The sequence below is a fragment of the Pristiophorus japonicus genome, chromosome 9 (assembly GCF_044704955.1).
Source record: "Pristiophorus japonicus isolate sPriJap1 chromosome 9, sPriJap1.hap1, whole genome shotgun sequence".
Lineage (NCBI taxonomy): Eukaryota > Metazoa > Chordata > Chondrichthyes > Pristiophoridae > Pristiophorus > Pristiophorus japonicus.
This window is the reverse complement of record NC_091985.1, coordinates 142,224,360-142,252,256: the sequence shown is the minus strand read 5'-3', so window position 1 is coordinate 142,252,256 and position 27,897 is coordinate 142,224,360. Positions and strand designations below refer to the sequence as shown.

Sequence of the window (27,897 nt, the reverse complement as noted above, 5' to 3'; positions counted from 1 at the left end):
GCATTTCATCTCTTCCTGCACACAGGGTGTGGGACCCTAATGACTGTTACCCCAAAAGTTTGACACTGTACAAGAATGCTTACATTTAATTGAAACGTTTATGTAAAAATGTAAAGAATATAGAACAATTGTAAAACTTTGTAAAACATATAACTATAACTTTAACAACTTGAAATATACTTTAAAAAATCAAACTTCAACTATTTTAAATTAACAGTGAACAATTGACCACAACAAAGCACCCTTTACTGTCCTCGACCTCGACCGCGTACTCTCCCACCTTTCGGACTCACTCACCCCCCGCCTTTCTTACTCCCGGCCTTCCCTTTCCCACTGCCCCTGAGCCTGGACCTCCCCGTGGTAGTACCAAGCCGGTGTGCAGCAGTGCCCCCCGAGTTCTGTTGCTGTCGTTGGGGGTGCGACATTGCAGGCACAATGAATTGGGCCTCAGGAGAAGCTCATGATCCGAAAGGCACGGCTTCAGGGCTGGAAGTTGCTGGCACCTCCCCTCCCTCAGAATGCTGTCGACCTGGGGGTGGGGGTGGGGATTCCGCCCCAAATGCCGATCCCATCGATTGCCACATAGCATCGACGGAGTTGGCGGTTCGCTCCATCGCAGTGATCAGACGCCACATATCCTCCGACTGTTCTGATAACGCCGCGATGTTTCCGGCTATCGTAGCCATGGCCTTGAGCAGCTCTCGATTTATGTCGACGCTGGCCTGTGATAGATGCACCAAGTCCTGGTACGCGCCTATCTGTCTTGCAGCAACGGACCTTTTCTGCACCAACCTCCGTCGCTGCGGCAAAGGCGCTGCAACGCTGGGGGCCTCTTGCTGTGCACTGCACAGAATCCAAGGAGGCATGGAGGAATCCACTGAATATAGAGTCGGTGGTGGAGGATGTTCCAGCTGGCCCAGATGGAACTGTTATCTCCTCCTCCGACTCTAACCCCACCTCCACTGGCTCCAGGATGTGCTGCTCTTCCTCTTCTTCATCTCTGGCAGGGGTGAAGTCGGGAGAGGGCTGGGTGACGCCAGAGGTGGAGACAGTGGGTCTGTCGTCTGGTCTCTCTGCGGAGGTCTGGTCTGAATCCTCCGAGTCTGGAAGTACAAAACAAAATTTTAAAGTGCTTGGCACCAGGGGAGGGATCAGGGTTACATGAGTACAGTGACGTAGCGCAGTCTTACTTAAATGTCCACCATTGCTGCATTACATATTGCAGACAGATAATACATATATACATATGCATTGCATTACATGCATGAGCATCATATGTACATCACGAGGCCAACATTACAGTGCAATAAACTTGCATTACATTGCATGAGGCCAACATTACAGTTACAGTTACATTACATGACATTACACGACCGCAACACAGACCGGGGATTGTATTGAACTGACCATCCTGTGTGGGTGGATCAGCTCCAATGCCGGTGGTGGCATGGTTGCTATCCCCAGCTAGCGACAGGGCACGGATCTCTATCTCCGTCAAGGGTTCTTGCATTGGGGGTCCTCCCTCCATACGCCGTTGATCCGCTGCTATTGCAGATGTCGTCTTCTGCAGAAAGTAAGGGAAATGAAAGTAAAAATCTTCAATCCATTTAACATCGCACACACATACGGATGTGCTTATTTGCACTGCAGAAATGGCCACCATGCTCCACCCTTTGTCTATGATTGGTCCCTTTGGAGGATAAGCCACACCCTGAAGTTTCACAGGAATGTGTAACTGGAACTGCCTATGCCAAGGTCTCATTGACTTTGCAAATTGTAACTCGATCCACTTTGACTTTCTGAAGCGACAGAGGACAGAGCTCCCCAGAAGACAGCAAGGGTCAGCCAAAGTGCCTTACCCCAGTCCATGTGCATGCCTCCCCCAGCCAAAGTGCCTTACACCAGTCCAAGTGCATCCTTCCTGCAGCCAAAGTGCCTTACCCCAGTGCAAGCGCATCCCTCCCCCAGCCAAAGTGCCCTACCCCAGCGCAAGTGCATCCTTTCTCCCCCAACCCACCATAGATGGAGTAGGCATTGTGTATGGATTGTTAATAGGATAATTGGGTATGATGTGAATAATGACAGTGTTGTGACTTCTAGATATCATCCACTCCAATGATGTGTCTCATAGGGGGTTGGAAGAATGTGATCGGTCTTTCCTGATTTCCCTCTTTCCCCTCTGATCCCCCCTCCCACCCGTATCTCTTCCCCCTCCCACCCGTATCTCTCCCCGCCCCACCCCACCCCCCACCCGTGTCTCTCCCCACCCCACCCCACCCCCACCCGTGTCTCTCCCCGCCCCCTCTCAGTCTCTCTCTTTCTCTTTCTCCCCCAGTCTCTCTCTCTCTTTCTCCACCAGTCTCTCTCTCTCTCTCCCCCCCAGTCTCTCTCTCTCTCTCTCCCCCCCCCCCCCCCCCAGTCTCAATCTCGCTCTCTCTCTCTCTCTTCCTCCCCCCTCTCGGCTCCCCGCCGCTTCTGTGCCTGTCGCCGCCCCTCTCGACCCCTGCAGCCGCCCCTCTCGGGCCCACTGGCTGCCGCTCTCGGCCGGCCGCTGCCGCTGTCGGCCCCTCCGGTCACCGCTCTCGGCCGCCCAATGCTGCTCTTGGCTCCCGGAGAGGGGTCGGGGTCGAAATGGGTGAGAGAACAGGGTAGAAGCGATTAAGGAGGGGTTGGGGGCGAATAGAGTCGGGGCCTGAGCGGAGTCTCTGGCCTCATGTCATGCTTCTCAGCACCACGTGGAGGAAATGATTCCGTTGTCTGTCAAAAAAAGTGCGCACACACATCAAAACACTGGGTTGATCCTCTTGTCATTACCTGAAAGCACAAATACATCAACGTAACCTTGGGATGAATAAAATCATCTCTGTGACACTGAGCATACATTTACATGGTACATGGCACATCGGGGTGCATAAATAAATTACTCTTGCTACCCTCACTAGGTCGTTCCACCTCTTACGACACTTTTCTCCAGTGCGTCTCATCCCATATAATGTTGTACTCCTTTGCGGGGAGGGTCTTTCCACGACCACCCTTCTCAATATTCCAGCGCTTAGACTTTTCAGCATTTCCATTATACTTATATTTATTATATGATTTTTTTATTTATAAAATATGTATTATTATTGCTATTGTATTATTATTTGTTGTTACTATTATTTGACTCTGGAATCGCTGATGAAAATAACTGACCCTCGAATACTTTGTTGCTCCTTCTCACTCTTTCTTCCTCGACTTCAACCCCTGAAATCGCGGGGAAAAAGCATCTGAAAAAACGGCAACAAAAAAGATTCACGCATGCGCAGTGCAGTGCTGCACTGTCCATCAACAAGAAAGTCGATCTTGACTGACTATAATGCTGCCTACTGCCCGCTGCATACCGCTCGCATACTACCAAAAAAATTTTGACCAAACTAGCGGTCTTCAATCTCGGCGGTATTCTGGTGGATTTAAACGACGCACCACCAGAATACCATTGAGGAATGGGCAGACGTTACGTCCTGATGAATTTTGGACCTAGTATCTTTTCTATATGAAGTTACTGAGTCCTGATTAAGTTATTTTGCACTGAACTTCAGTGTCTTGCACTGTGGGCTTTGGCCCTTCACCGAAGGGCTTCCCAGTAAATAAATACTCAACTTCTAGAAATCTGAGACAAATATAATACTATCCTGGATCCGCTGATTTGCTTTGCTCAATTTATGCAGTTTTATTATCCATAAGGAGCAAACTCACTGTCAGACTTTTCTTGGTTGCCACTTGATGCAGTGACATCACACAAACACAATTTTACATAAGAACAAAAGAACATAAGAATTAGGAACAGGAGTAGGCCATCTAGCCCCTCGAGCCTGCTCCGCCATTCAACAAGATCATGGCTGATCTGGCCGTGGACTCAGCTCCATTTACCCGCCCGCTCCCCATAACCCTCAATTCCCTTATTGGTTAAAAATCTATCTATCTGTGATTTGAATACATTCAATGAGCTAGCCTCAACTGCTTCCTTGGGCAGAGAATTCCATAGATTCACAACCCTCTGGGAGAAGAAATTCCTTCTCAACTTGGTTTTAAATTGGCTCCCCCGTATTTTGAGGCCGTGCCCCCTAGTTCTTGTCTCCCCGACCAGTGGAAACAACCTCTCTGCCTCTATCTTGTCTATCCCTTTCATTATTTTAAATGTTTCTATAAGATCACCCCTCATCCTTCTGAGCTTCAACGAGTAAAGACCCAGTCTACTCAATCTATCATCATAAGGTAACCCCCTCATCTCCGGAATCAGCCTAGTGAATCATCTCTGTACCCCCTCTAAAGCTAGTATATCCTTCCTTAAGTAAGGCGACCAAAACTGCACGCAGTACTCCAGGTGCGGCCTCACCAATACCCTGTACAGTTGCAGCAGGACCTCCCTGCTTTTGTACTCCATCCCTCTCGCAATGAAGGCCAACATTCCATTTGCCTTCCTGATTACCTGCTGCACCTGCAAACTAACTTTTTGGGATTCATGCACAAGGACCCCCAGGTCCCTCTGCACCGCAGCATGTTGTAATTTCTCCCCATTCAAATAATATTCCCTTTTACTGTTTTTTTTTCCAAGGTGGATGACCTCACATTTTCTGACATTGTATTCCATCTGCCAAACCTTAGCCCATTCGCTTAACCTATCTAAATCTCTTTGCAGCCTCTCTGTGTCCTCTACACAACCTGCTTTCCCACTAATCTTTGTGTCATCTGCAAATTTTGTTACACTACACTCTGTCCCCTCTTCCAGGTCATCTATGTATATTGTAAATAGTTGTGGTCCCAGCACCGATCCCTGTGGCACACCAGTAACCACCGATTTCCAACCCAAAAAGGACCCATTTATCCCAACTCTCTGCTTTCTGTTAGCCAGCCGATTCTCGATCCATGCTAATATATTTCCTCATACTCCGCATACCTTTATCTTCTGCAGTAACCTTTTGTGTGGCACCTTATCGAATGCCTTTTGGAAATCTAAATACACCACATCCATCGGTACACCTCTATCCACCATGCTTGTTATATCCTCAAAGAATTCCAGTAAATTAGTTAAACATGATTTCCCCTTCATGGATCCATGTTGCTTTTGCTTGATTGCACTATTCCTATCTAGATGTTCCGCTATTTCTTCCTTAATGATAGCTTCAAGCATTTTCCCCACTACAGATGTTAAACTAACCGGCCTATAGTTACCTGTCTTTTGTCTGCCCCCTTTTTTAAACAGAGGCGTTACATTAGCTGCTTTCCAATCCGCTGGTACCTCCCCAGAGTCCAGAGAATTTTGGTCGATTATAACGAATGCATCTGCTATAACTTCCGCCATCTCTTTTAATACCCTGGGATGCATTTCATCAGGACCACCAGGGGATTTGTCTACCTTGAGTCCCATTAGCCTGTCCAGCACTACCCACCTAGTGATAGTGATTGTCTCAAGGTCCTCCCTTCCCACATTCCCGTGACCAGCAATTTTTGGCATGGTTTTTGTGTCTTCCAATGTGAAGACCGAAGCAAAATAATTGTTTATGGTCTCAGCCATTTCCACATTTCCCATTATTAAATCCCGCTTCTCATCTTCTAAGGGACCAACATTTACTTTAGTCACTCTTTTCCGTTTTATATATCGGTAAAAGCTTTTACTATCTGTTTTTATGTGTTGCGCAAGTTTACTTTCGTAATCTATCTTTCCTTTCTTTATTGCTTTCTTAATCATTCTTTGCCATTTTAAAATTTTCCCAATCTTCTAGTTTCCCACTAACCTTGGCCACCTTATACGCATTGGTTTTTAATTTGATACTATCCTTTATTTCCTTGGTTATCCACGGCTGGTTATCTCTTCTCTTACCGCCCTTTTTCACTGGAATATATTTTTGTTGAGCACTTTGAAAGAGCTCCTTAAAAGTCCTCCACTGTTCCTCAATCGTGCCACCATTTAGTCTGTGTTCCCAGTCTACTTTAGCCAACTCTGCCCTCATCCCACTGTAGTCCCCTTTGTTTCAGCATAGTACGCTCGTTTGAGACACTACTTCCTCGCCCTCAATCTGTATTACAAATTCAACCATACTGTGATCACTCAGTCCGAGAGGATCTTTTACTAGGAGATCGTTTATTATTCCTGTCTCATTACACAGGACCAGATCTAAGATAGCTTGCTCCCTTGTAGGTTCTGTAACATACTGTTCTAAGAAACAATCCCGTATGCATTCTATGAATTCCTGCTCAAGGCTACCCCGTACGATTTGATTTGACCAATTGATATGTAGATTAAAATCCTCCATGACTGCCGTTCCTTTTTCACATGCCTCCATTATTCCCTTGGTTATTGTCCGCCCCACCGTGAAGTTATTATTTGGGGGCCTATAAACTACGCCCACCAGTGACTTTTTCCCCTTACTATCTCTAATCTCCACCCACAATGATTCAACATTTTGTTCATTAGAGCCAATATCGTCTCTCACAACTGCCCTGATATCATTCTTTATTAACAGAGCTACCCCACCTCCTTTCCCTTCTTGTCTATCTTTCCGAATTGTCAGATACCTGTGTATGTTTAATTCCCAATCTTGGCCACCCTGCAACCACGTTTCTGTAATGGCCACCAAATCATACCCATTTGAACATAAGATATGGAGTATGGATTCTTTCTTGGGGTCCTGTTCATCTGAGCTCTCACCCACTCTAACTAGCTCAGACTCCTCTCCTGGGTTCCGAATACTCCTCGCATTGATCTGCATTGTTTGCTTAACAATTCACTTTTACCTTCTTCCCCAATAATTGTATTATATTCTTATGTTCTTCTACCCATTTGTAATGATTTGTGCCGGCAACTCATTTGCTTTATTTCGAATGCTGCGTGCGTTTAGGTAGAGTGTTTTAATACTAGTTTTTAAACCATGATTTTTAGTTTTGACCCCTCCTGTAGCCCCTTTATATTCATACATATTGTCCTTTCCTATCACCTTGTGGTTTACACTTACCCCAGTGCTACTCTGCTCTGTTGCCTTCTGCATTTTGCATTCTTTCTTGGGGACCTGTTAATCTGAGCTCTCACCCACTCTAACTAGCTCAGAGCCCTCTCCTGGGTTCTGAACACTCCTCGCATTGATCTGCATTGTTTGCTTAACAATTCACTTTTACCTTCTTCCCCAATAATTGTATTTTTTCTTTCTATTATTTTCCATTAACTATTATTTATTTTACTTTCATTTGTTTCCTTGAATATTTCCTTGATAGTGTGGTTTCACAGCTAAAATTAGGCACCTGGCTTATCACTCAGATTGGTGGGTGAGGGAGCAGAATTACTCTTTTAACAAAAATCGGAGAAAATGTTTTTCTAATAATTACCGACCTGTTAATACAATTGCGCAATCATACGGTTTTGAAAATGTGTGATTTCTGAGAATGGAGTTTTGTTCGTGGGTTGTTAACTATGGAGGAAAACAAACATTTGCCCATTTTTCATTGAGAGGGATTTCATCCCCTGATTGTTTATGAGCCCATCAAAAAGAAGAATGTAGGACACCCAAAGGGCTATTTATCTCATACAGTTTATTATTCTCAAAATTTTCCTACACCAAAACCCTATTTATTCCTGTAAGATTTTTTAAAATCATGAACTGATTCACTTCCCTTTAGGAAGCTTCATTGAGCTTAATGTTTACTGCACTAGATGGCAGTTTACTGCATAAGTCGACAACTTGTGGAGTAGAGTGCCATCTAGTTTAGAAAACAATCTTCAACAGTGGGTGGTTAGAATATGGAATCCTCTGTCACAATCTATTGTCGAAGCACAATCCATAAATTCATTAACTATTAGATAGTTGTTTTTGAAAGTTGATGAATATTAAAGATTATGGGGGCAGAAGAATGGGATTAAACTAGGTGGCTCATGTGGCACATTTGATTGGCCAAATGGCCTGTTTCTGTGCTGTAACATTCTGTGATTCTCAAATAACACTTAAGCGTGAATATCTTCTACTTAGTTTAAATGTAACTTTAACTAGAAACTCAGTTTCTTCTGTTTGAATTTGATCAAAATATAAGAGTCGAATAAAAATAAAAGTCTGACGAGCTCTAACCTCTTCATTACTTTAAAAAAAAAACTGAATCATATCTCTCCCCATTTATTTTAAATGAGAACAGATTTAACTTCCAAGACCCGAATCATCATGTTGCTTTTTTTAAAATTCTCCCCCTGTATCTAGATCTTTTTCTTACACGTGGCAACCACATTTCAACTTGTGGCATTACTAATGCTTTATAAAGTATCAGTAACTCTTAACATAGGATTTATGTTTTACTCTTCTACTTAAATACTCCAATATGTTTTATGCCTGTGCAGCCATTGTCTTTTCAATGCTTAAACATGGAAAATGGTAGTAAATGCTATTTCATTTGCACTTTATGTGGACAGAATATACAGTATGCATTAGCAGTAGACATATGTACTATAAGTGCAATGTGGAGAGGGAGAAAAGGAGAAAGAAGAAGCTGGAGATTTTTCTTAAAGTCTGCAAAGCTTTATGAGAAGCTAACCATTAAGCGGAAACAGACTTGTAATTTTCAATCAGCTGGCTGGTTGATTTGTAAAGCAGCTGGTTTCAATTGAAACTGGTAGCGTGCCTTGCCAATCTTAGATCTGACAGAAACTGGTCAGGACCATGTTCGGCAGCGTCAAAACCAGTTACACACTCTACTTTGGAAATCAGGTTACGTGAGAATTAGGAATTACACATCTCATTATGCCAGACCTGCATCCACTTAATTGCATGCCCCCCCAGCCCCCTTATCCCAAGGTAATTGAGATAGTACAGGTTGAACCTCTCTTATCCAACACCTCGGGACCTGGCCTGTGCCGGATAAGAGTATTTTCCGGATGATGGGAGGTCAGCATTTCTGGCCCAGCTTTGGCGCCTCGGTCGGCCCGGAGGAGCGGCTGACCCCAGGATGCAGCGCGCCGACCCGACCTCGGAGGGAGCACCGGAGGGGAGAGGAGGAAAGGCTGGCCCCAGGACACACAGGTGGCCCCCATATAACATTCTTGCAGTGTGCCTGCTGACCTTGCTGGGTGTTGCTGACAACGCTGCTGTCAACGACCCGGCTGCATTCTGCGCATGCATCCCCCCATCCCCCTGCCCCCGGGGCCGGGAATGATGCCGGACAAGGGAGGTTGCCGGATAAAAGAGTAATGGATAAGAGAGGTTCAACCTGTAATAACATAATATGCCCCATTTTTCATCTTGCAAAACCTGAGCTTTAATCACGCCAGTATAAAACTGACGTCCAAAGTTACTAGGCAAAACTGTGAAGGCAAAAATAAGTTCAAAATGACAAGCTTATTTGGTTACCGATATTGTTAAAAATATTATTTTAACTGTTACCACCTATTTTGCAATTAGCCTGTGTCTTTTGATGAGGGGCAACAATTTACCTCTCACCTCCCTTTTTACACAGGTTACAGTGGTTTCCCGTTAGGCTGTATCTTTGCTACCTCAAAGAAGAGCAATAGAGTGAGGCCAAACTGATGACACTACTCAGCTGGCACATGGCACCAGGGCACCAATACTCCTCTGCCAGAGGTTTTCGTTTGCAAGAGAAGCTGTAAAAGTTATGCCTCATGCTGTGAGCAAATCTGTAACCCACTTCCATTACATGCACCACCCTACCAACATGGTATTTCCTGCTCTACATGGGCAAACTTTCAATCAGAGGTGTTTCCAGTGACTCGAGCTCTACAGCTGAAGTGCACAGCTTTTGTTAATAAAGCAAAACTGAGATGAAAAAGAAAAAGATTAAGATAACACCTACGTATTATTCTATATTGTAGATGGAATATGAAAAACAGATCGAAAGGTTACTTCCAGTTTGGAATAAGAAGTTGAAGTCAAAAGAGAAGGAGAAGGAAGCAAATATTGAAAGGGTAAGATTGGAAATGTTTTTTATTTATGTATTTTTGTTAAAGAAAAATCATACATGGGCTTTTATATTTTGTGGTTGTCATTTATATTTCATGTGGCACTAAGAGGAGTATATAATTATACACTTGTTGGCATAATCGTGCATGTTTACTAGATTTACATGTTTCAGGATCAGGGTGGTCACAGGTGAAGGCCGGTGACTTTCAGGCAAAGAAGCACATGGTTCTCACTTTTCTGACGGTGTCGTTGGTTGATTCATTATTCTTGTGGTACTTAGAACTCCTACCCCTCTTCAATCATACTGCCTCTCCCCGTGGAGGCGTATGGTGCTTTCGTGAGGGAGAAGTTATTATATGGGCCACTGGAGAAGATGCAGACTGCTTTTTCAGTCTTAGGTACAGGATGTACTATGACTATGACTACTTCACAGAGGTGTAAGTAAAAAATTAGAAAATAATGGACATTGAGGAAAAGAAAGAGATATTAGGAAGGGTGATAAAAGCTTGGTTAAAGAGTTGGGTTTTAAGGAGGAGAGGGAGATGTAGGGAAGGAATTCCAAAGCATGAGGCTGAAGGAAGGGCCATCATTGGTGTGGGGAAGGAAGGGCCATGGTCAGAGGAATGAAGAGTTTGGCAGAGGGATGTAGCACTGGCAGAGGTTACAGAGTTAGGGAGGGGCAAAACCATTGAAGGATATAAACTCAAAAGAATTTTAAATTGGAGACGTTGAAAAACCAGAAGCCAAGGTAGGTCAGTGAGGACAGAGTGATGGGCAGATGGTACTTGATGCGGGACAGTAGATGGGCTATGAAATTTTAAATGAGGTGAAGTTTATGGAGAGTAAAAGATGTGAGGCTGCCCAGGAAAGCACTGGAATAATTGAATCTGGATGTGTCAAAGGCATGGATGAGGTTTTTAAGCATCAGATGAACTGAGATAGGGACAGGTGATGTTATGAAAGTGGAAGTAGGTGGTCTTTGCAATGAAGGTGATATGGAGTCAGAGGTTCAGCTCGGGATTAAGTAGTCTGGTTCAGCCTGAGACGGTGTTTGGGAATGGAATCAGTGTTGAGGATAGGGAGTGTGTGGCGAGGGCCAAAGACCATGGTTTTGTTTTTACGAATGTTTAACTGGAGGGAATTGTGGCCCATCCATGACTGGATGTCAGAAAATCAGTCTATGACAGCACAGCAACATTAGGGTTTCAAAGAGCTGGTGGAGAGGTTGAGCTGGGTGACATCAGCATGCATTCGGAATCTGATCCCCATATCTATGGATACTGTTGCCAAGGAGCAATCTGGACATAAGGAAGGGAAAGGAGCCAAGGATGGTTCCTTAAGGGCTCTGGAGATCATAGTGTAGGATGAAAAGAGAAGTCATTGTTAGAGATGCTTTGGCTACAATCAGAATAGCTAAGAATGAAACTAAGCAAAGCTGCCCCATTGAACTGCTCAATAGAGGAAAGGCCTTGGAAGAGGATGGTGTGGTCAAACAGGTCAAAGGCTGCAGAGAGGTCACACTGGTATATGTTTCACATATGTTTAATCCAGATACTTATAATGAGAGGCTTCATTATTGCAGAGAAATGTATCTTCTTGATGGTAACAGTGAGAATTATGCTCGTCTACACAAATGGCCTGAAAATCCCTGTGTGCAGGACCGATAAGGAGGAGGATGGATTTGAGAGACCTCAATCTTGATCATGGTCTTTGTGGCATCCTGGATCATCGACTAGAATGATTGGGTTTGGGGTAGGACCAGAGTTATGTCAGAGCATGTCAGTTTAGCGACATCCTCGCCAAGATTCATTTGATTGGGAGGTGTGAAGCCTGTGGAGCTTACATAAGGTATAGAATGTTAGGTTTCAGTTGGTCCTCTTGCATTTTACTGCATGTAGTTGTGAGGGTTTATTGTAAATTTTCCCTCACTTTTTTTTGTAAATATTTAGCATAAAATATAATGGAAAACACTCCGATGCATTCATCTGTGCTTCATTCAGCCAGCCACTAGGAAGGGCATGAGGGTATCTCGGCGATGACATGCTCACTACTTTTTCTTTCCTTCCTGTAAGGAAGTGCTGGCGTCCAGTAGTTGTAATTTATTACCACAGTGCTGCTATGGAATAAGTGGTATTCTAAAATTAGTATATTTCACAGTGAATTTGAAACTGTAAGTTGCCCTTTTAACTCAAATGTAAAGTAAATCCATAGAAAAGGCAGTGCCATCAGAACAGTGCAAAGATGAATGTCGTTTTTATGTGCTCGTCACTGAAAAAGATGGCATTGCCGGAGATTGCAATAATGTTCACTTGCACCTGGTGACAGTGCTAAGCCTTCTTGGATCAGGCCTTCCATCAGTTACTTTCAGCATTAAGCTCCTCGACATTGCTCTGACAATGCTGTTCTGTCAATCTTTGCAAAAGCACTGTGCACTGCTGCTGCTTCTTTGGTGCTGCTATGGGCTATTTACCATATACACATGCATATAAGGTGACCCAGAAGCAAGATGCCAGAGTTCCAACCCAAAAAATCCATGAATCTCGTTTAACATGAAGGACAACTTTATATTTCTGTCAATCAAAATTGTCACCTTCATGTCGACAAACAGCTGAAAATAAAAGCAGAAGCATCTCCAAATACAGAAGGCATATTATAGTGGTCATGGTCCTGGGATTTGAATCCATTGTTCTCTAGTTGAGAATGAGCTCTCCCTCTGCTCATCCTACTGAGTTATTGTCAAGGGAGCAGGGACTACATTTTGGAATGTTTTAATTTAAATATCTTGCTGCTGAAGTAGCAGAGCACGTTCCTTTCAGCTGTTTAAGTCTGTTGTTGTTCCACTTCTTCAAAACTGTGATATTTAACACTCCCCATTTCTGACTCTTATGCTCCCACTCCTGATTTAAAATTAATCTCGCGGATTAGCTATGATTGCATATAAAATGACATTCCTAAACAATGGTGGACATTTCTCGTCTTATACATTAGCAAGAAGAAAGAAGCTGCATTTACACAATGCCTTATCATATCCAAAGGACTTTCCAAAGCGCTTTACAACAAATGGATTTATTTTGAAGTGTAGTCATTGTTAATATGCAGGCAAATGCAGCAGCCAAATTGCGCACACTAACATCCCACAGACAGCAAATGAACGAATGACTAAATAAACTGCTATTTGGTGGTATTGGTTGAGGGAGGAATGTTAGTCAGGACATTGGGAAAATCACCAGCTCCTCTTCAAATAATGTCAAGGACTATTTTGTACTAACCTGAACATTGGTTTGATGTCTGATCCAAAAGACATCTACATTAATTAGTATATGAACTAGCACCTCCCACTCTTATTTGTACTGATTATAATGACTTTTTGAAATGTGATTTATGTAGCTGCTCTGTAATAATCTTGCGCCATTCTCTCCTTTACTCGCACACAATACGTCAACGTGGTGTCTGGTTGGCATCCAGAGTATGTGCTTAACCAGTGAAGCAAACTCCTTCTACAGCATGAAGTTCAATATTTGACAGCTGATACATAAATAAGGAAGAGACATCTTGCTTGTTCACTGAAATTGTCCTTGATCCCTCACTCGTTACCTTAGACTTCTTTTGTTAAATATCGCTGTCATATTTCATGTTCTGAATTGCAGAGAAATATTTTGAACCATAGAGCATTGCGAATCTTTATTTTTTTTGTCAGACACTGTCCGTCCACTTCCAGGACTCGGGTTCAAATCCAGCACAAACTGACTGTATGAAAGTATTCGCTGCAAACTGCAAGGATCCTAAGTGAAATCAATTTGGGGACTCTCCATCCAGTTCTTAGTGGACATAGGCCCACAGCACATAACTAACCTAATAGCTACCAAATTGGCAATCTTTTTCAGAAAAGCCACAAGTTAGCTGGTGTGGGAAACAGAAAAATTACATATTAGTACAATAGGGGGTTCTAGTCAGAGGTTGGAACAAAAACATAACATTATGTAGTAGGGAGCTTTACTCTGCATCTAATCATACTGGATCTGTTGTGGAATGCATAATGTGCCAAAAAATGGCACACAGAAACATAGCAGGTTACAATTAACAATTTGTTAGCTTTACTTCTTTGTTTTGTCACCTCTTGGGATATCAGCTGCTACCAATTTGGATGGCTTTGTACTTAAGATATTTTCCCTACTCTGCCTGAGCATTTGGGTTTTCTTTCACGTTTGTCTATGCTTTTATGTTGCAAGTTTGTCCTGGAGTGAATTTGGCAAGGACCAATATTCCAGTACAAAGTTGGCAGTATGAACCTTACAAATTATGCTAATACCAACGAATGCCCAACAGCAAGTTGCTGACCTTCAGTGTTTACTGGGCACAGAAAGATGTTTGTGCTTGGTTCACAATCTAATTAGGATGCTTGCCACTGATCTAGCTCCAGTATCAACATGGTGTTAATATTTCATACTTCTAACAATTATTATTTGGGAGATATATGTTGATTCTGAGGCATTTATCGGTCTATTGTACTGTCTATCATATATCTTCATACTCAGTTCTATTACTGTTGAATTTTAAAGGAATACTTAGATAAGTAGGCAGTAATTGAGCTGGTACTAGAGTAATGCAACACCTATGTCGCAATACAATCCACTGTCTCAGGGTACCAGCAAATCTATTAAATGTTCCCTCATGAGTTCACAATCTCGTGTTCTCCTGCCTAAGAATTGCTATCTCGTACCCATGAAGGAGTCAACAACAACTTGCATTTATATAGCACCTTTAACATAGAAAAATGTACCAAGTCGCTTGACAAGAACGTTATCAAATAAAATTTAACATCAAGCCACATTAGGACAGATGACCAAAATCTTGGCCAAAGAGGTAGGCTTTAAGGAATATCTTAAAGGAGGAAAGAAAGGTAAAGAGGCAGAGAGGTTTAGGGAGGGAATGCCAGAGCTTAAGACCAAGGTAGCTGAAGGCACAGCTGCCACAGGTGTGATGAAAATCGGGGATGCGCATGAGGCCAGAATTGGAGGAGCGTAGAGATCTCGGAGGGTTTTTGGGCTGGAGGAGGTTACAGAGATAGGGAGGGATGAGGCTATGGAGCAATTTGTACCGAGTTGGAGTTTTATAATACTAAATATGACCTCCAAGCAGCGCAAGAATACCTATCGAGGTAGTCTCCCATTGTTTGCCTTTGAGTGCACAGATTCAAATCATCACCCTGACTACCGAGTCATGTTGACACTTTCACATTGTGAAACCAAAACCACTTTGCGTTGACATGAAAGTAACAGTACTGCTTCATCCTTAAAAAATACTGCTCAGGCAGCTTTCTCCTCTTCCTGATGGACAAGTTGACTTGGACTTTACATTGTTTATGAAAATTTTTATGGAGCGAAGAACAAAAGATAAAAAAAAAAGCTTACTAAGACAGTAAAAAAAGGAAAGAAAAGAATTGGTGCAAGGAAAGAAAAATGATAGCGATATTTGTACTGAATCATGGGATGAAGTATTCGGCAAATTCTGTAGTTATGTAATTAGGAACAACTTTTTGGTTGTTTGCTTGCATTGCTGCAAAGTTGGGTAAAGCATTACTCTGCATATCTCCTGAAACACGTGGCAGCTGTGACTCAGTTGGTAGCACTCTTGCCTCAGAGTCAGAAAGTTGTGGGTTGAAGCAATGTAATGCCGCACAGCTGCACAGCTGGCTGAAGGTCCTGCGCAGACCGCTTGCCGGCTTTACAATGGGAAAACCACGCCTGTGTGGAAATGTGAATGGGCTGCACGGCCCCTCCCGCGCACCCAAAAAAAAATTAGAGGGGACATTGCGTTCAAGTCTCACTCCAGAGATTTGAGCACAAAAATCTAAGCTGACACTCCTTGTGGTACTGAGGGAGTCCTGTACTGTCAGAGATGCTGTTTTTCAAATGAGATGTTAAACTGAGGCCCCATCTGCTTTCTCAGGTGATTGTAAAAGATACCACAGCACTAGTTTGAAGAAGAGTGGGGAAGTTATCCCTCGTATTCTGGCCAATATTTATCCCTCAATCAACATTACTAAAACAGATTATCTCGCCATTATTACATTGCTGTTTGTGGGGGCTTGCTGTGCGCAACTTGGTTAACGCGTTTCCCACATCACAACAGTGAGTACATTTAAAAAATATATTTCATTGGCTGTAAAGCGCTTTGGGACATCTTGAGGTCATGCAAGTCTTTCTTTCATGTTTTACTGCTCACTGCCAGTGCAGCTCTTTCTGTAGGTATGGGAGACAAGTCATTTGCTCTAATAATAACTGAAAAATACATTGTCTTAAAACAGATGCATCAATGGTAACAGGACTGTAAACTTGGATATAAATAAGAAAAGGTTATTCTGAGCGATCCATATTCTTGCTGTTTGTAATCATGTTTAAGCTTCAGGTATGTGGCATTTGTGAAAATCTCACACCTACAATGTTCCCAGTATTGACAACTCTTGGTACCAGTCAAAATAAGAAATAATTAATAAGTCATGGTGAGGTTCCAACTTCAGATAAATTTGCACAGCAATACATGATATAGTGTGTGTAAATAAATCTAAGATTGAGTTCAATATTATGCTCATTTGAAGGCTGCTGACACTGGGTTTTGCACTGGAAGGTATTTATCTTAAATAGATGATCGCAGACTGCTCTCTAGAGGAAACAGAAAATGACAAAGGACCATCACAAAACAAAAATGGAGTGAAATATAAGTAATGCAAGGACTGACTTTATTATTTTTGGTTAAATTCTCCCTTAAGTGTCATGTGTGACTTTTTATTTTTGAATTATATAATATGTTTTTTGCTTGTGTTGAAAGGTTATAGAAATATAATCGGAATACATTCCAAGGGAGTCCAGCAGTGCTGGAATCAGTTAAAAAGAATGAAAGGTTTTTGAGTTTTATATTGAGGTCAATAATTGACACCTGTATGCTGACTCATCACATTCTGGATCTCTGCAGCCTAAGCATGCTAAGAGTCAGTTCATGTGGTGTAATATAATATACCCCAGAAGCACTCAGCGCCAGCATCCTCGCCTCCTCACAGTGAGCTCTGCTCATTGTGGCCCAGATTTTTATGCAAATGAGGGATCCTTCCAATACTGCAGTTTGGAGTGGGCATTTCAGGGCAGATTGCGCCAAAAAGGATTTTTTTTTTGGCTGTAGATTGGCCCTCTCCTTTCAATAGGGCCACCTTTCTCTTGGTACGTTATTTCTTTGGCATCCAGTGCCCATTTAATGAAAGAGTCATTGTGCCCTGATCCCACTTATCATGGTAAACAACAGCGGTAAAATACAGGCAGCCAGCAGCCCTTCTATTGCTGCTAATGCTCAGCAGTACCGGCTCTAACCCTTGTGGGGCTGCCTGCCCATCATGCCCCATTTGGTGGGAGTGGTACTAAAATAATTAAATGTGTGATGGCAGCTCATTTTGCTGCAGGTACACGGCACCTAGGTAGCAGTAGTCCGTGGCACTGTATGAGGACTATTCTTAGTCCCATTGAAGGTCTATCCTTGGCCCCCTCCTACTTCTCATCTATGTTCCCATCGGCAACACTATCCAAAAACACGACAACAGGTTGCACATGTACGCTGACGACACCAAGTTCTACCTCGCCGCCAACTCACTCGACCCTTCCACTGCCTCTGCATTGTCAGACTGTTTGCCTGTCATCCAGTCATGGATGAGCCAAAATTTCCTCCAATTGAACATTGGTAAGACCAAAGCCATTGTCTTCGGCACCACCACAAACTCCATTCCCTAGCTACGGATTCCATTCCCTGGCCACTGAAGCGCCTTGGAACGTTTTACCAAGTTAAAGGAGCTATAGAAATGCAAGTTATTATTGTTTGATTTGAAAAATAAAAGTTTGAAGAATTGCCAATTATTCAGAGATCTGTTATAAATATAATTGTGTGGATGGATATGAGCTAATTACAGCAAGTTATTGACAACAATTCCAACTCTTAACAACTAAATCTATTCTAGCAGAGTTGTAAGATTCTTCGTCATCATCATAGACAGTCCCTCGAATCAAGGATGATTTGCTTCCACGTCAAGAAGTTCACAGGTGTTTCAGTGAAGGACCTAAAATTCCAGGTCCCGAACTAAATCTTGAAGGGTGGAAGATGCCTGTTCGTGGATTTTTTTAACGTGTGGTGGCCGTTGCACACCAGCCACCACATGGGCTTGACAGAGCTAGGTCTTGGTCCAGTAGCAAGGATTAACCAAGACGACTGGTGACCAGCTCTGCTGCATGGACCTGGTACGCACACATATCACAGTGTGGGCTGGCCCGTTCTGCCCCTGGGCCCTCGCCTTTCCTGAGCCCCAAACTCTCACCTCTCCTGGGCCCCAATCATGTCCCTCTACAATCTCTTGCCGCTCCTTCGCCCCGACATTGTCGCTCCTGCTGTATCTGCTCACGCTCCAATCACCGACCTGGACATTGGTGACGTCCCTTTTCACTGCCATCATTGCTCTCCTGCTCCAGCACGTGCTGCTCCCTGAAGTGGTATGCCTCCACGTCGCTCCTTCTGCTCCCCGGCCTGCTCCGATGGTGCTCGCAGTCTGGGGGCCACACAGTCTGCTGGACCAGGCCTCCACGCTGCTCCTTCCACTCCCTGGCCTGCTCCGATGGTGCTCGCAGGCCAGGGGCCGCTCAGCCTGCTGGGTTGAGATTTCAACGAAGAAGAAACTTTCACTGACTGGAGGGGAGCCGCTCAGCTTTTGATTTGACGAGGGGGCGGTGAACGTGCCCTGCAAGATGGTGGCAGCGGCAGAGGAGGAAAGTCCGTTGCTGTGAGCGACCTCCTCGCCCCTCTTCAAAACAAAAGATTCGTCGTAACAATATTATGTCTCTAACAACACGATTAAATTTTGTCTCCTGAGATTGTTTAATTTTACTTCTGGTATTATGGGACATTTTCCACAGCCTGCACCTTATTACGACATTTGAATGTTACACTTCTGAGGATTGAGGGTGGAATGAATATGCTTTGAAAAGTAAAAATAAATTATGCCATAGCTTTGTAAATCACTTAGCACATTTTAAACTGTTATGATTAAATTGATGCAGATTGGAGCCTATTGTTTGTGAGCAGCACTTTTTAATCTATGAGACTAGAACCTTGTAGTAAACTTGTTGATGCGAGGGAGGTATTGATGGGAAAAATGGGAAAGGTGAAGAGGTTTGGGTGGAGGTTTTGTTCGGCACTGCTCTGCAATGCTGTTACTGATTTTAATAAACAATTTCATTTAATTAAATTCTATTGCTGTTTATTGAAGTAAACGGTCTGCTATTGGTTTCTCTTGGTAGGATTCCCCTTTTCATTATTTGGATTTTTATTTTCTAAGATTCATGTTAGCTTCAGGGCACATTAGCTGATGACAGTTTGTCTCGTCAGGTTAAATTATACCAAAGATACCTTCAATATCTTGTCTTACATAGATATATTGTATTATTTGCAAAAGCAAATTGGTGTGTTGTTTAGCTGAATGCCTTTGCAAGAATTCTGGTCCCCATATTATAAAAAGGATATAGAGGCACTGGAGAAGGTGCAAAAGATACCAGAAATAAGTACCGCAAAAGCAAAATACTGTGGATGCTGGAGTCTGGAATAAAAACAGAAAATGCTGGAAATCTTGGAAATGCTGGAAAGTGGGTCAGGCAGCATCTGTGGAGAGAAAGCAGAGTTAATGTTTTGGGTCAACGACCCTTCATCAGAACTGAAGAGTGTTTGGAAAGAACACATTCTTAACAAACACTGAAAGGGGGAGGGGAAGAAAGAACAAAAGGGAAGGTCTGTGATAGGGTGGAAGGCAGCAGAGATTAGAGAGCCAAAAGGGATGATGGGCTGAATTGAAATGGTAATGCCAGGAGTTAGAAAAACATTAGTCAAGATAGGGTGTGAATGGAGGAATAAGGACCAGTTGTTATTAGAGACAAGGAGAAAAAAGGATGGGGGGGTGGTAAAGGGAGCCAAAGATTGCCAACGGTTACGCTCTGAAATTGTTGAACTCAGTGTTGAGTCCAGAAGGCTGCAAAGTGCCTAAACAAAAGATGAGGTGCTGTTCCTTGAGCTTGCGTTGAGCTTCGTTGGAACAGTGTAAGAGACTGAGGACGGAGAGGTCAGAGTGGGAATGGAGTAGAGAATTAAAGTGACAGGTGACCGGAAGCTCAGGGTCATACTTGCGGACTGAACGGAGGTGCTCCGCGAAGCGGTCACCCAATTTACACTTGGTCTCCCCAATGTAGAGGAGACCACATCGTGAGCAGCGAATACAGTATACTAAATTGAAAGAAGTACAAGTAAATCGCTATTTCTCCTGGAAGGAGTATTTGGGGCCCTGGATAGTGGAAAGGGAGGAGGTAAAAAGGCAGGTGTTGCATCTCCTGTGCTTGCATGGAAAGGTGCCGTAGGAAGGGGAGGCGATGCTGGGGGTGACTGCGGAATAGACCACGGTGTCGCGGAGGGAGCGGCCCCTTCGGAATGCTGAGAGGGTGGTGGGATCAAGCTGGAGGTGGCGGAAATGGCGGAGGATGATCCGTTGAATGTGGAGGCTGATGGGATGAAAGGTGAGGACAAGCGGAACCCTGTCAAGGTTATATCTATCAGGAAAGATTGAAAGGCTGAGGCTCTTTTCTATAGAAAAGAGAAGGCTGAGGGGTGACCTGATAGAGGTCTTTAAGATTATGAAAGTGTTTGATAGGGTAGACATAGAGAAGATGTTTCTATTTCCACTGGAGACCAGAACTTGGGGCAATAAATATAAGATAGACATTAATAAATCAAATAGGGAATTCCAGAGAAACTTCTTTACCCTGAGAGTGGTTAGAATGTGGAACTCACTACCACAAGGAGTAGTTGAGGCGAATAGCATAGATGTATTCAAGGGGAAGCTACACATGAGGGAGAAAGGAATATAAGGATATGCTGATAGGGTTGGATGAAGTAGAGTGGGAGGAGGCTCGTGTGGAGCATACACACTGCCATGGACCCGTTGGACCAAATGGCCTGTTTTGTGCTGTACGTTCTATGTAATATCTTCATGTAGTTTTGCCCCACAGGTTATTTTTCAATTGTTCTTACTTTACTGTTTTTCATAAATACCCTTGGTCTATAGATTAGTTTCAACTTGGCGCCTGACTTGTTTTTTTATATTTGTTTTTGGAATGTGGATGACATTTGTCAAGTCCGCATTTATTGCCCTTCTAATGAGAAGTTGTTGGTGGGACTTCTGCTTTGTAGCAACTGTTGTGTGCAACTTAGTGGCTTGCAAGGCTACTTCAGAAGGCATAAAGAGTCAACTATGTAGTGTGAGATCAGAGTCACCTGTAGGATAGCAGGTATCCTTCCCTGAAGGGCATCACTTCATTTTTTTACATCAATCTAGCAGCTTTCGTGGTAATTTTTCTGATGCTAATCCACAAATTACCAGATATGTGGATTCAGTTTAACAATTTGCCATGATGGAATTTGAACTCAACCTCTGGATTGCTAGTTTAGTTTTGGATTATTTGTCGTAACTGATACATCGGTTATTTGTTGCCAGTGAGTGTTTAAAAGAGTGGTGCCTTCTGGATAATATATTTTTTTTGCTTTTATTTTCTTACATTTATACAATCAATGATGTTTCACAAATGTACAGCATATCATGTAACAATGGTGCTCTTGGTTGAAAACAATAGTTTTAAAAATGAAAATGATCAAAGTCAGCTGCAATAAAGATAAATTTGTGTTAAAATAACAATTTTAAATAAACCTAAGCTACCTCAAAAGTTCCTAACATTTTGATACCAAAATTTTGATGGTTTAAAATGAAATGAGCTACGATTGGAGTTTCAAAAATGTTTTCTGTAGCAAAGTTGAAACTAATGAACAAGAAAATCAGCCATGCGTTTATAATAACCGCTAGCTTCTGATCTTTTGTAGTATTGTCAAATGACCGATGCAGTTGAAATCCTTAGCAGATTATTCCATGAATAAAGGCAGTGAAGCTCTTTTGAATTACATAGCGGTAATGTCTTGTAATAACTTGGAGCACACTGCCAAGAGTAGTCACTTGTGAATGTGTGCACAAGCCCTCAGTTAGTGGATAATGTTATAAGTAAAATGGCACCAACTCTATATTATTCAGAGACGTTACATTGCTGGCAGCACACTTGTCCCTTAGGCTGCAGCATTCATTAGGAAAAGCTGACTCGGCTGAAGCTGGGAAGAGATGATAACATGTTATGATTTTCATATTTAATGCATTCCTTGGAAGAGTGCGTGTGCTGCAGATTGATAGAAGAATCAACTGCTACTTTTCGTGAAAGACTTTCTACTGTGCCCCACAGCTAAAGATGGAATCACTCAGCCAAGAAATTAACTTTTCGTCTTTTACCTGCCTTATATATCAACTGGGCTGGTTCTGTGGCAGCCAGTGAACACTATTATACAGTTAACTGTTTTGTATTTAAGACTCTTATCAGAAAAGAAACAGAACCTGTGCTGTTTGTTGTTGGGAAGATGGTTATTTTTTACTTCTGTACATAGCAGGGATTAATCAGAATTTGTTTGGGTTTATTTTTAAGATTAAGAAGTTAAACATAGATCTTAGAGGGGCTTTTTTTTAAGTACATTCTGAAAGCTATCCAGCGATTTTATGGAGCAGCGTTGGCTAAATTAACCTCTGTGGTCTCTGAGCTGACGGTAAAGACACTTTTCCTCTGTGTTACCTACAATAAAACTCCCATCTTGATCATAAGGTAAGGCAAACTACATTTGCAGAGATTCACGTTATATAAGTAATGATTTTAATTAGACTTTTTTAATAACTACACTTTATTATATTTAGATCACAGAATAAAACCACTCAGATACTATTTGTGACAAGCATAGAAATATGACATAATTTGTTGCAAGATTCAGAATAGATTTTGTTTATATACAGTATTTTTTGAACTTGGAGCTTTTTTTCAAGGAGTATTTCTCATAAATAATCTTTATTTTTTTTCCCCTTGTGCAGAATCTAATCTTTAAAAAAAAAGTTCCTGTAAACTCTCCTCTACCCCCAGCAAAAAAACACCAGGAATTCCTCTCACCACTATGTATCCTTGTGCTGGTAGGGTGGAATATATCATCACCAAAGCTTCTGCTAGCACTGCTGTCTGATTGATTTTTTGCCAAGAGGCAAGATTCAAATGGTGAGATGGACATTGTCACATTGCTTATAGTACATAACCAATTTTGAAAGTGCCACCAGGCATTTGCAGTTTGAACCTCCTGGTAAATATGCCCACAGGGTATAATAGCAGGAGGGAGAAAGTGATGCCCCAAAAACTTGTCTATTGCCAGTTAGCTCCCACTATCCCCCCCCCCCCTGCCCACGTCTCCACCTTCCTCTCCTTTAAGAACCTTATTAAAACCCACTTATTTGCCAAACCTTTGGTTGCCCCTCCTAAAAACTCCTTCTTTGTCTCAGTATCCATTTATTGATTACACCTCTGGGAAGTGCTTTGCATCCTTTTTCTACATTAAAGGAGCTACATAAATGCAAGTTGTTGCCGTTTATAATCAGTTATTGGTGTTTTGGGACTTCTTGGTAATTGTTGAAATAAATTGAAAATTTAGGGCCTGGGAAGTATTATTTAAAAAAAAATGCATGTGACATTTACGCACACCGATTTGGCTTATTGATAGATGCAGCCTTTTCAATTTTTTACAATTATTGTACCATAACCCCGACTGATTTCAGTAGTTAGCAAGAAGAACCATGGTGTTAAAATGCTGCAAAACCACTTTAACACTGGTCTGAGGAGATGCAGCAAGGTAGGAGCCATGATTTTTCATTATAGATTTCAGAGTAACCTTGTTTCATTGCCACTTGCCTCTACTAATGTGGTACAATTCCCTCCAGACAGACTATCTCCTTTCTCTGCAGGAAAAACCCTAATGCTTCAGTACTGATGCCCAGAACACGGGGAAAATACCAGCCACTGTTGACTGTATGACAGATTCTGAAAAAACTTTTTGTCATGTATCCTGCATGGCTACTGTTTGTACAATTACAAGGTGTACCACCAGAGGGCACCTCAGTGGGAGACTTGTAGGTTACCTGTACAGAGGTGCCAGGCCTAGTATACAAGGCAGGCCACCAGGTGTGATCCTCACTCTGGAGTTATCAATAAAGGACTAAGGTCACTACAGTTCAAGTACGAAACATTGCCTCGTGGAGTCATTATCAGAGCATCTAAAGACAGAACAATTGGCGACGAGATTACAGACCTTCACGCGAAAATGGCTACCCTTGGCACGTTGCAGCAGTTCACCGATGGTGATGATTGGGACGCCTTTGTGGAGAGGATCGACCATTTCTTCACAGCAAACGACCTGACAGGTGACAATCTGGCCACACTGGCTGATAATCGCAGAGCATTTTCCTGCTAACCAGTTGTGGGGCCACCGTCTATGGTCTCGTCAGCGAAGACAATGACCAAGATGTACGAGGAGCTTGTAACGCTGATCCAAGAACAACTCAAGCCCAAAGAGAGCATCCTCACAGCCAGACACCGGTTTTATACACACCGATGGGCCGAAGACCAGGAGATTGCGAAATAAGCTGCAGACCTCAGGAGGCTGGCAGCACCATGTGATTTCAGTGACCACCTCACCGAAGTGCTGCAGGATGTCCTTGTCATTGGAATCGGCCATGAGGGCCTTCTTCATAAGCTACTGTCTGCAGATACCACAATCACACTGCAGAAGGCCATCTCCGTGAGCCAGGCATTCATGACCTCGATCTGAGGCTCCAGGCAGATGACTCATCCTCAGGACTCAAACCCAGCAAGTACTGTGCACAGAGTGGCGCCTTTTAGAGGCTGGACTGTAGAACGTGAACCTTCTCAGGGAAGAGAGAACTGGCCCCCCGAGTCCCTTAACTCAGAGTCCGCCGAGGGGGACTAACCAAGTAGCTCCATGCTGGCATTGCGGAGGGAATCACAGGGCTCACCAGTGCTGCTTTAAAGACTGTGTGTGTAAAGGCTGCAGCACAAAGGGCCACCTCCAGCAAATGTGTAAAAGAAATATGACTCACTGTGTTGATGAAGAGTCTGTAGATGGCCATGAATCCAGCACGGATTATGAAACGATAGTCAGAGAGGCAGCTCAGCCCCACGATGAAGTGTATGGCATGTTTACCTGCACCACCGAGTGTTTCACGATGGAAGTTGAGATAAATGGCGTTCCAGTCGTCTTGGAAGTGGACACGGGAGCGAGCCAGTCAGTAATGAATCAAGAAGCCTTTGAGAGGCTATGGGACAATCAAACTGAATGACCCAAGTTGGTCTCGGTTCAGGCAAAGCTGCGCGCCTACATCGATGAACTTATTCCAGTCGTTGGTAATGCGGATGTAAAGGTACTCCATGATGGCACGGTGCACAAGTTACCTCTGTGGATTGTTGCAGCTGATGGACCAACGCTACTTGGAAGAAGGTGGATGGAGAAGATCCATTGGAGTTGGGAAGATTTCATCCCTCCAGCGATCGACGTTCTGCACGCTCAGAGGCAAAGCAAGCCCTCACCTGAGGTTGGATCTGGCACCAGAGATCAGACCAGCTCAGCACCCGAGGCACAGACCGCTCAGTACAACTGCGTGGAGATGATCGGGCTAAGACGACCCGAACGCACCTTCCAGGCTCCAGTGGCAGGACTCCGGAGGAAGAAAATCGGATCCAAAGGCGACTTCCCAGCTTCGGTGGCAAAACAAGGGGAGAAGAGGGTCACCACAGTCAACATCGTGGATGGAGGAAAGATGGCGCCCAAACCACGAGGTGATGCGCTGGAGAAAAAGATGGCAGCGGCCAGACCACGAGGTGCAGCGCTGATGGAGCAACACGTGGCACCAAACGGAGAAGAGGCTTTGGTTAAAGATAGCAAGGCTCTCTTAAAGGAGGCCTGCAACCCACCACACTTAAAGGGACAGTTCCACATTCTCAATCAATGTAAGAGCAACTGTGAGTTAGATGTAAAATGTGCAATTGATGATCAGAGTTGTGTACATGCAATAAGCAAAGAAAGGTCGCGCGATCGCGATCGGAGCTACAGGTTATTTACTATGAGTAATGAAACGTTGTGCAATGTAGGATTTCAACTGCATACACTCAATGCAGTAGGCAGACACCCATTGGGAGCACACAGGTCCAGCGAGCTACCCAAAGTAGTAGCCTGCGTCCCTGGGACCAGAGTTATGCACCATGGAGTGTGGCCACAAGCAGCCAATATGTACAAGCTGCAGAGCAAATGATCTCAGGAGGGCAACGACAACGGTATCAATACCCTGCCCTTGATCGGCTCCACCACTCAGGCACCCAATGGCATCAAACGCCACGAGCCTGAAAGAGCAAACCGCACTAAGGCGCAGCCCCCAGACCCTATCGCCACCAAAGTTACACCCGGGAATGAAAAGTCACCCGCAACGGTTCTCCTGAATGGGACCGGGACCAGCCAGGATCCCAAACCAAATAATGCCCAGGCAAGCGAGTCAGCAGTTCCCTGTGCACTGCTAGACGACTGCTCCTCGGGGAGCAGCAGTGACCCGGGGCGCAAGGAAAGGACAGGGAGGTCACAGACATTTGTGAACCTGCCAGACGCTAGGAGCAACGGCAAAGTTCCCGAGAGCAGGCAACTTGAGCCAGCCGGGTTCCCACTGCCAGCACTGGGCACCGCGCCGCCACCAGACTACCTGGACACCATCCAGCAGTTCTGGTACTAGTTTGTCCTTACTCACCGGTGCTGACACCAGTATTGATTCCAAGTATATATTAAGTATGTACCTCACCAGTCAAATGTACTTGCCTCAGAACTGTACTAATGTAATGATGTAAATGCACATTTTTTTTCTGGACTTGTATGTATCTGAATGTAATGAGCCACCGGCATAATCTATATGTGGGGCGGGAGAGAATGGAGTGGTCATGGACGCACAAACAGAAACCACCAGCATCTCTACTGCCAACGAAACACCACCTACTCACCCAAGCTGGAAGCAACCCTCCAAGGGTCAACCAGATAGAGCTAAGCACAGTCAATGCATGAAGGCAACTTGAACTAAAGGCTTCGGGAAGAGTGATGTCATGTATCCTACATGGTTACTGTTTGTACCATTACAAGGTGTGCCACCAGAGGGCACCGCAGTGGGAGACTTGTAGGTTACCTGTACAGGTGTGCCAGGCCTAATATAAAAGGCAGGCCACCAGGTGTGATCCTCACTCTGGAGTTATCAATAAAGGATTAAGGTCACTGCAGTTCAAGTGCAACACATTGCCTTGTGGAATCGTTATCAGAGCATCTAAAAACATAACACTTTTGTTTTCTGCTTCCACTTCACATTTTGTGCCCACTTCAGCTCCTGACTCCTTCATATTGCTGCTTTTCTTTGGGAACCAATTTTGCTGTATACTGGGTGTGAATTCCTGATCTGCCAATAATTTTATACCTCTGTTTCATGCTTCTGATTCTCATGTCTCTCCTGCTGCTGCCAGCTCCCCAGCTGCACTGCCATCCTGCCTCTACCTAACTCACTAATGCTACTTTTCTTGCTTCTAGTCTTACCTCCTCTTCCTCATTGCTGAATTGGTGGCTTTCTTTTACTCCTGGCTTGCTGGCCCTCCCATTGCTCCTGGCTCCTAACTGTAGATTCTGGAAGTAAATGTGCACAAATTATTGAAGGTGGCAGGGCAGGTTGAAAAAGCAGTTAAAAATGCATATAGGACCTTGGGCTTCATAAATAGAGAGGCGTAGAGTATAAAAGCAAGGAAGTTATGATGAATCTTTATAAACACTCATCCGACCTCAACTAGAGTAGTGTGTTGAATTCTGCGCACTGCACTTTAGGAAGGATGTGAAGGCCTTAGAGAGGGTGCAGAAAAGATTTACAAGAATGGTTCCAGGGATGAGGCATTTCAGTTACATG

The 27,897-nt window shown here is 43.6% G+C and overlaps 2 protein-coding genes across 4 annotated transcripts in view; one reads left to right on the top strand and one right to left on the bottom strand.

Annotated features, from left to right (window-relative positions):
* kiz (kizuna centrosomal protein) overlaps positions 1-27,897 on the top strand; it is a 279,562-nt gene that overhangs the window by 96,742 nt on the left and 154,923 nt on the right. The window contains exon 4 of one of the 3 annotated variants that reach the window (XM_070889889.1): positions 9,842-9,934. In XM_070889889.1, coding sequence (XP_070745990.1) covers positions 9,842-9,934 — 93 coding nt within the window. Of the gene's footprint in view, positions 1-9,841; positions 9,935-16,011; positions 16,061-16,253; positions 16,338-27,897 lie in introns of those variants that run through there. The other 2 variants (XM_070889891.1, XM_070889890.1) reach the window with 2 other exon arrangements.
* On the bottom strand, positions 90-27,565 carry LOC139273248 (uncharacterized). Its single transcript, XM_070889892.1, has 3 exons — positions 27,537-27,565; positions 1,408-1,564; positions 90-1,103 (listed from the first exon to the last, which is right to left on the bottom strand). The coding sequence occupies exons 2-3, from the start codon at positions 1,526-1,528 to the stop codon at positions 514-516; spliced, it is 711 nt and encodes a 236-aa protein (XP_070745993.1). The 5' UTR covers positions 1,529-1,564; positions 27,537-27,565; the 3' UTR covers positions 90-513.

Bases quoted from the DNA above. Each gene is read 5' to 3' on its own strand.
- LOC139273248 (XM_070889892.1), bottom strand. From the start codon at position 1,528: ATGGAGGGAGGACCCCCAATGCAAGAACCCTTGACGGAGATAGAGATC. The intron at 1,104-1,407 runs GTCAGTTCAATA...TTGTACTTCCAG, and splicing joins TGATCCACCCACACAGGATG to ACTCGGAGGATTCAGACCAG.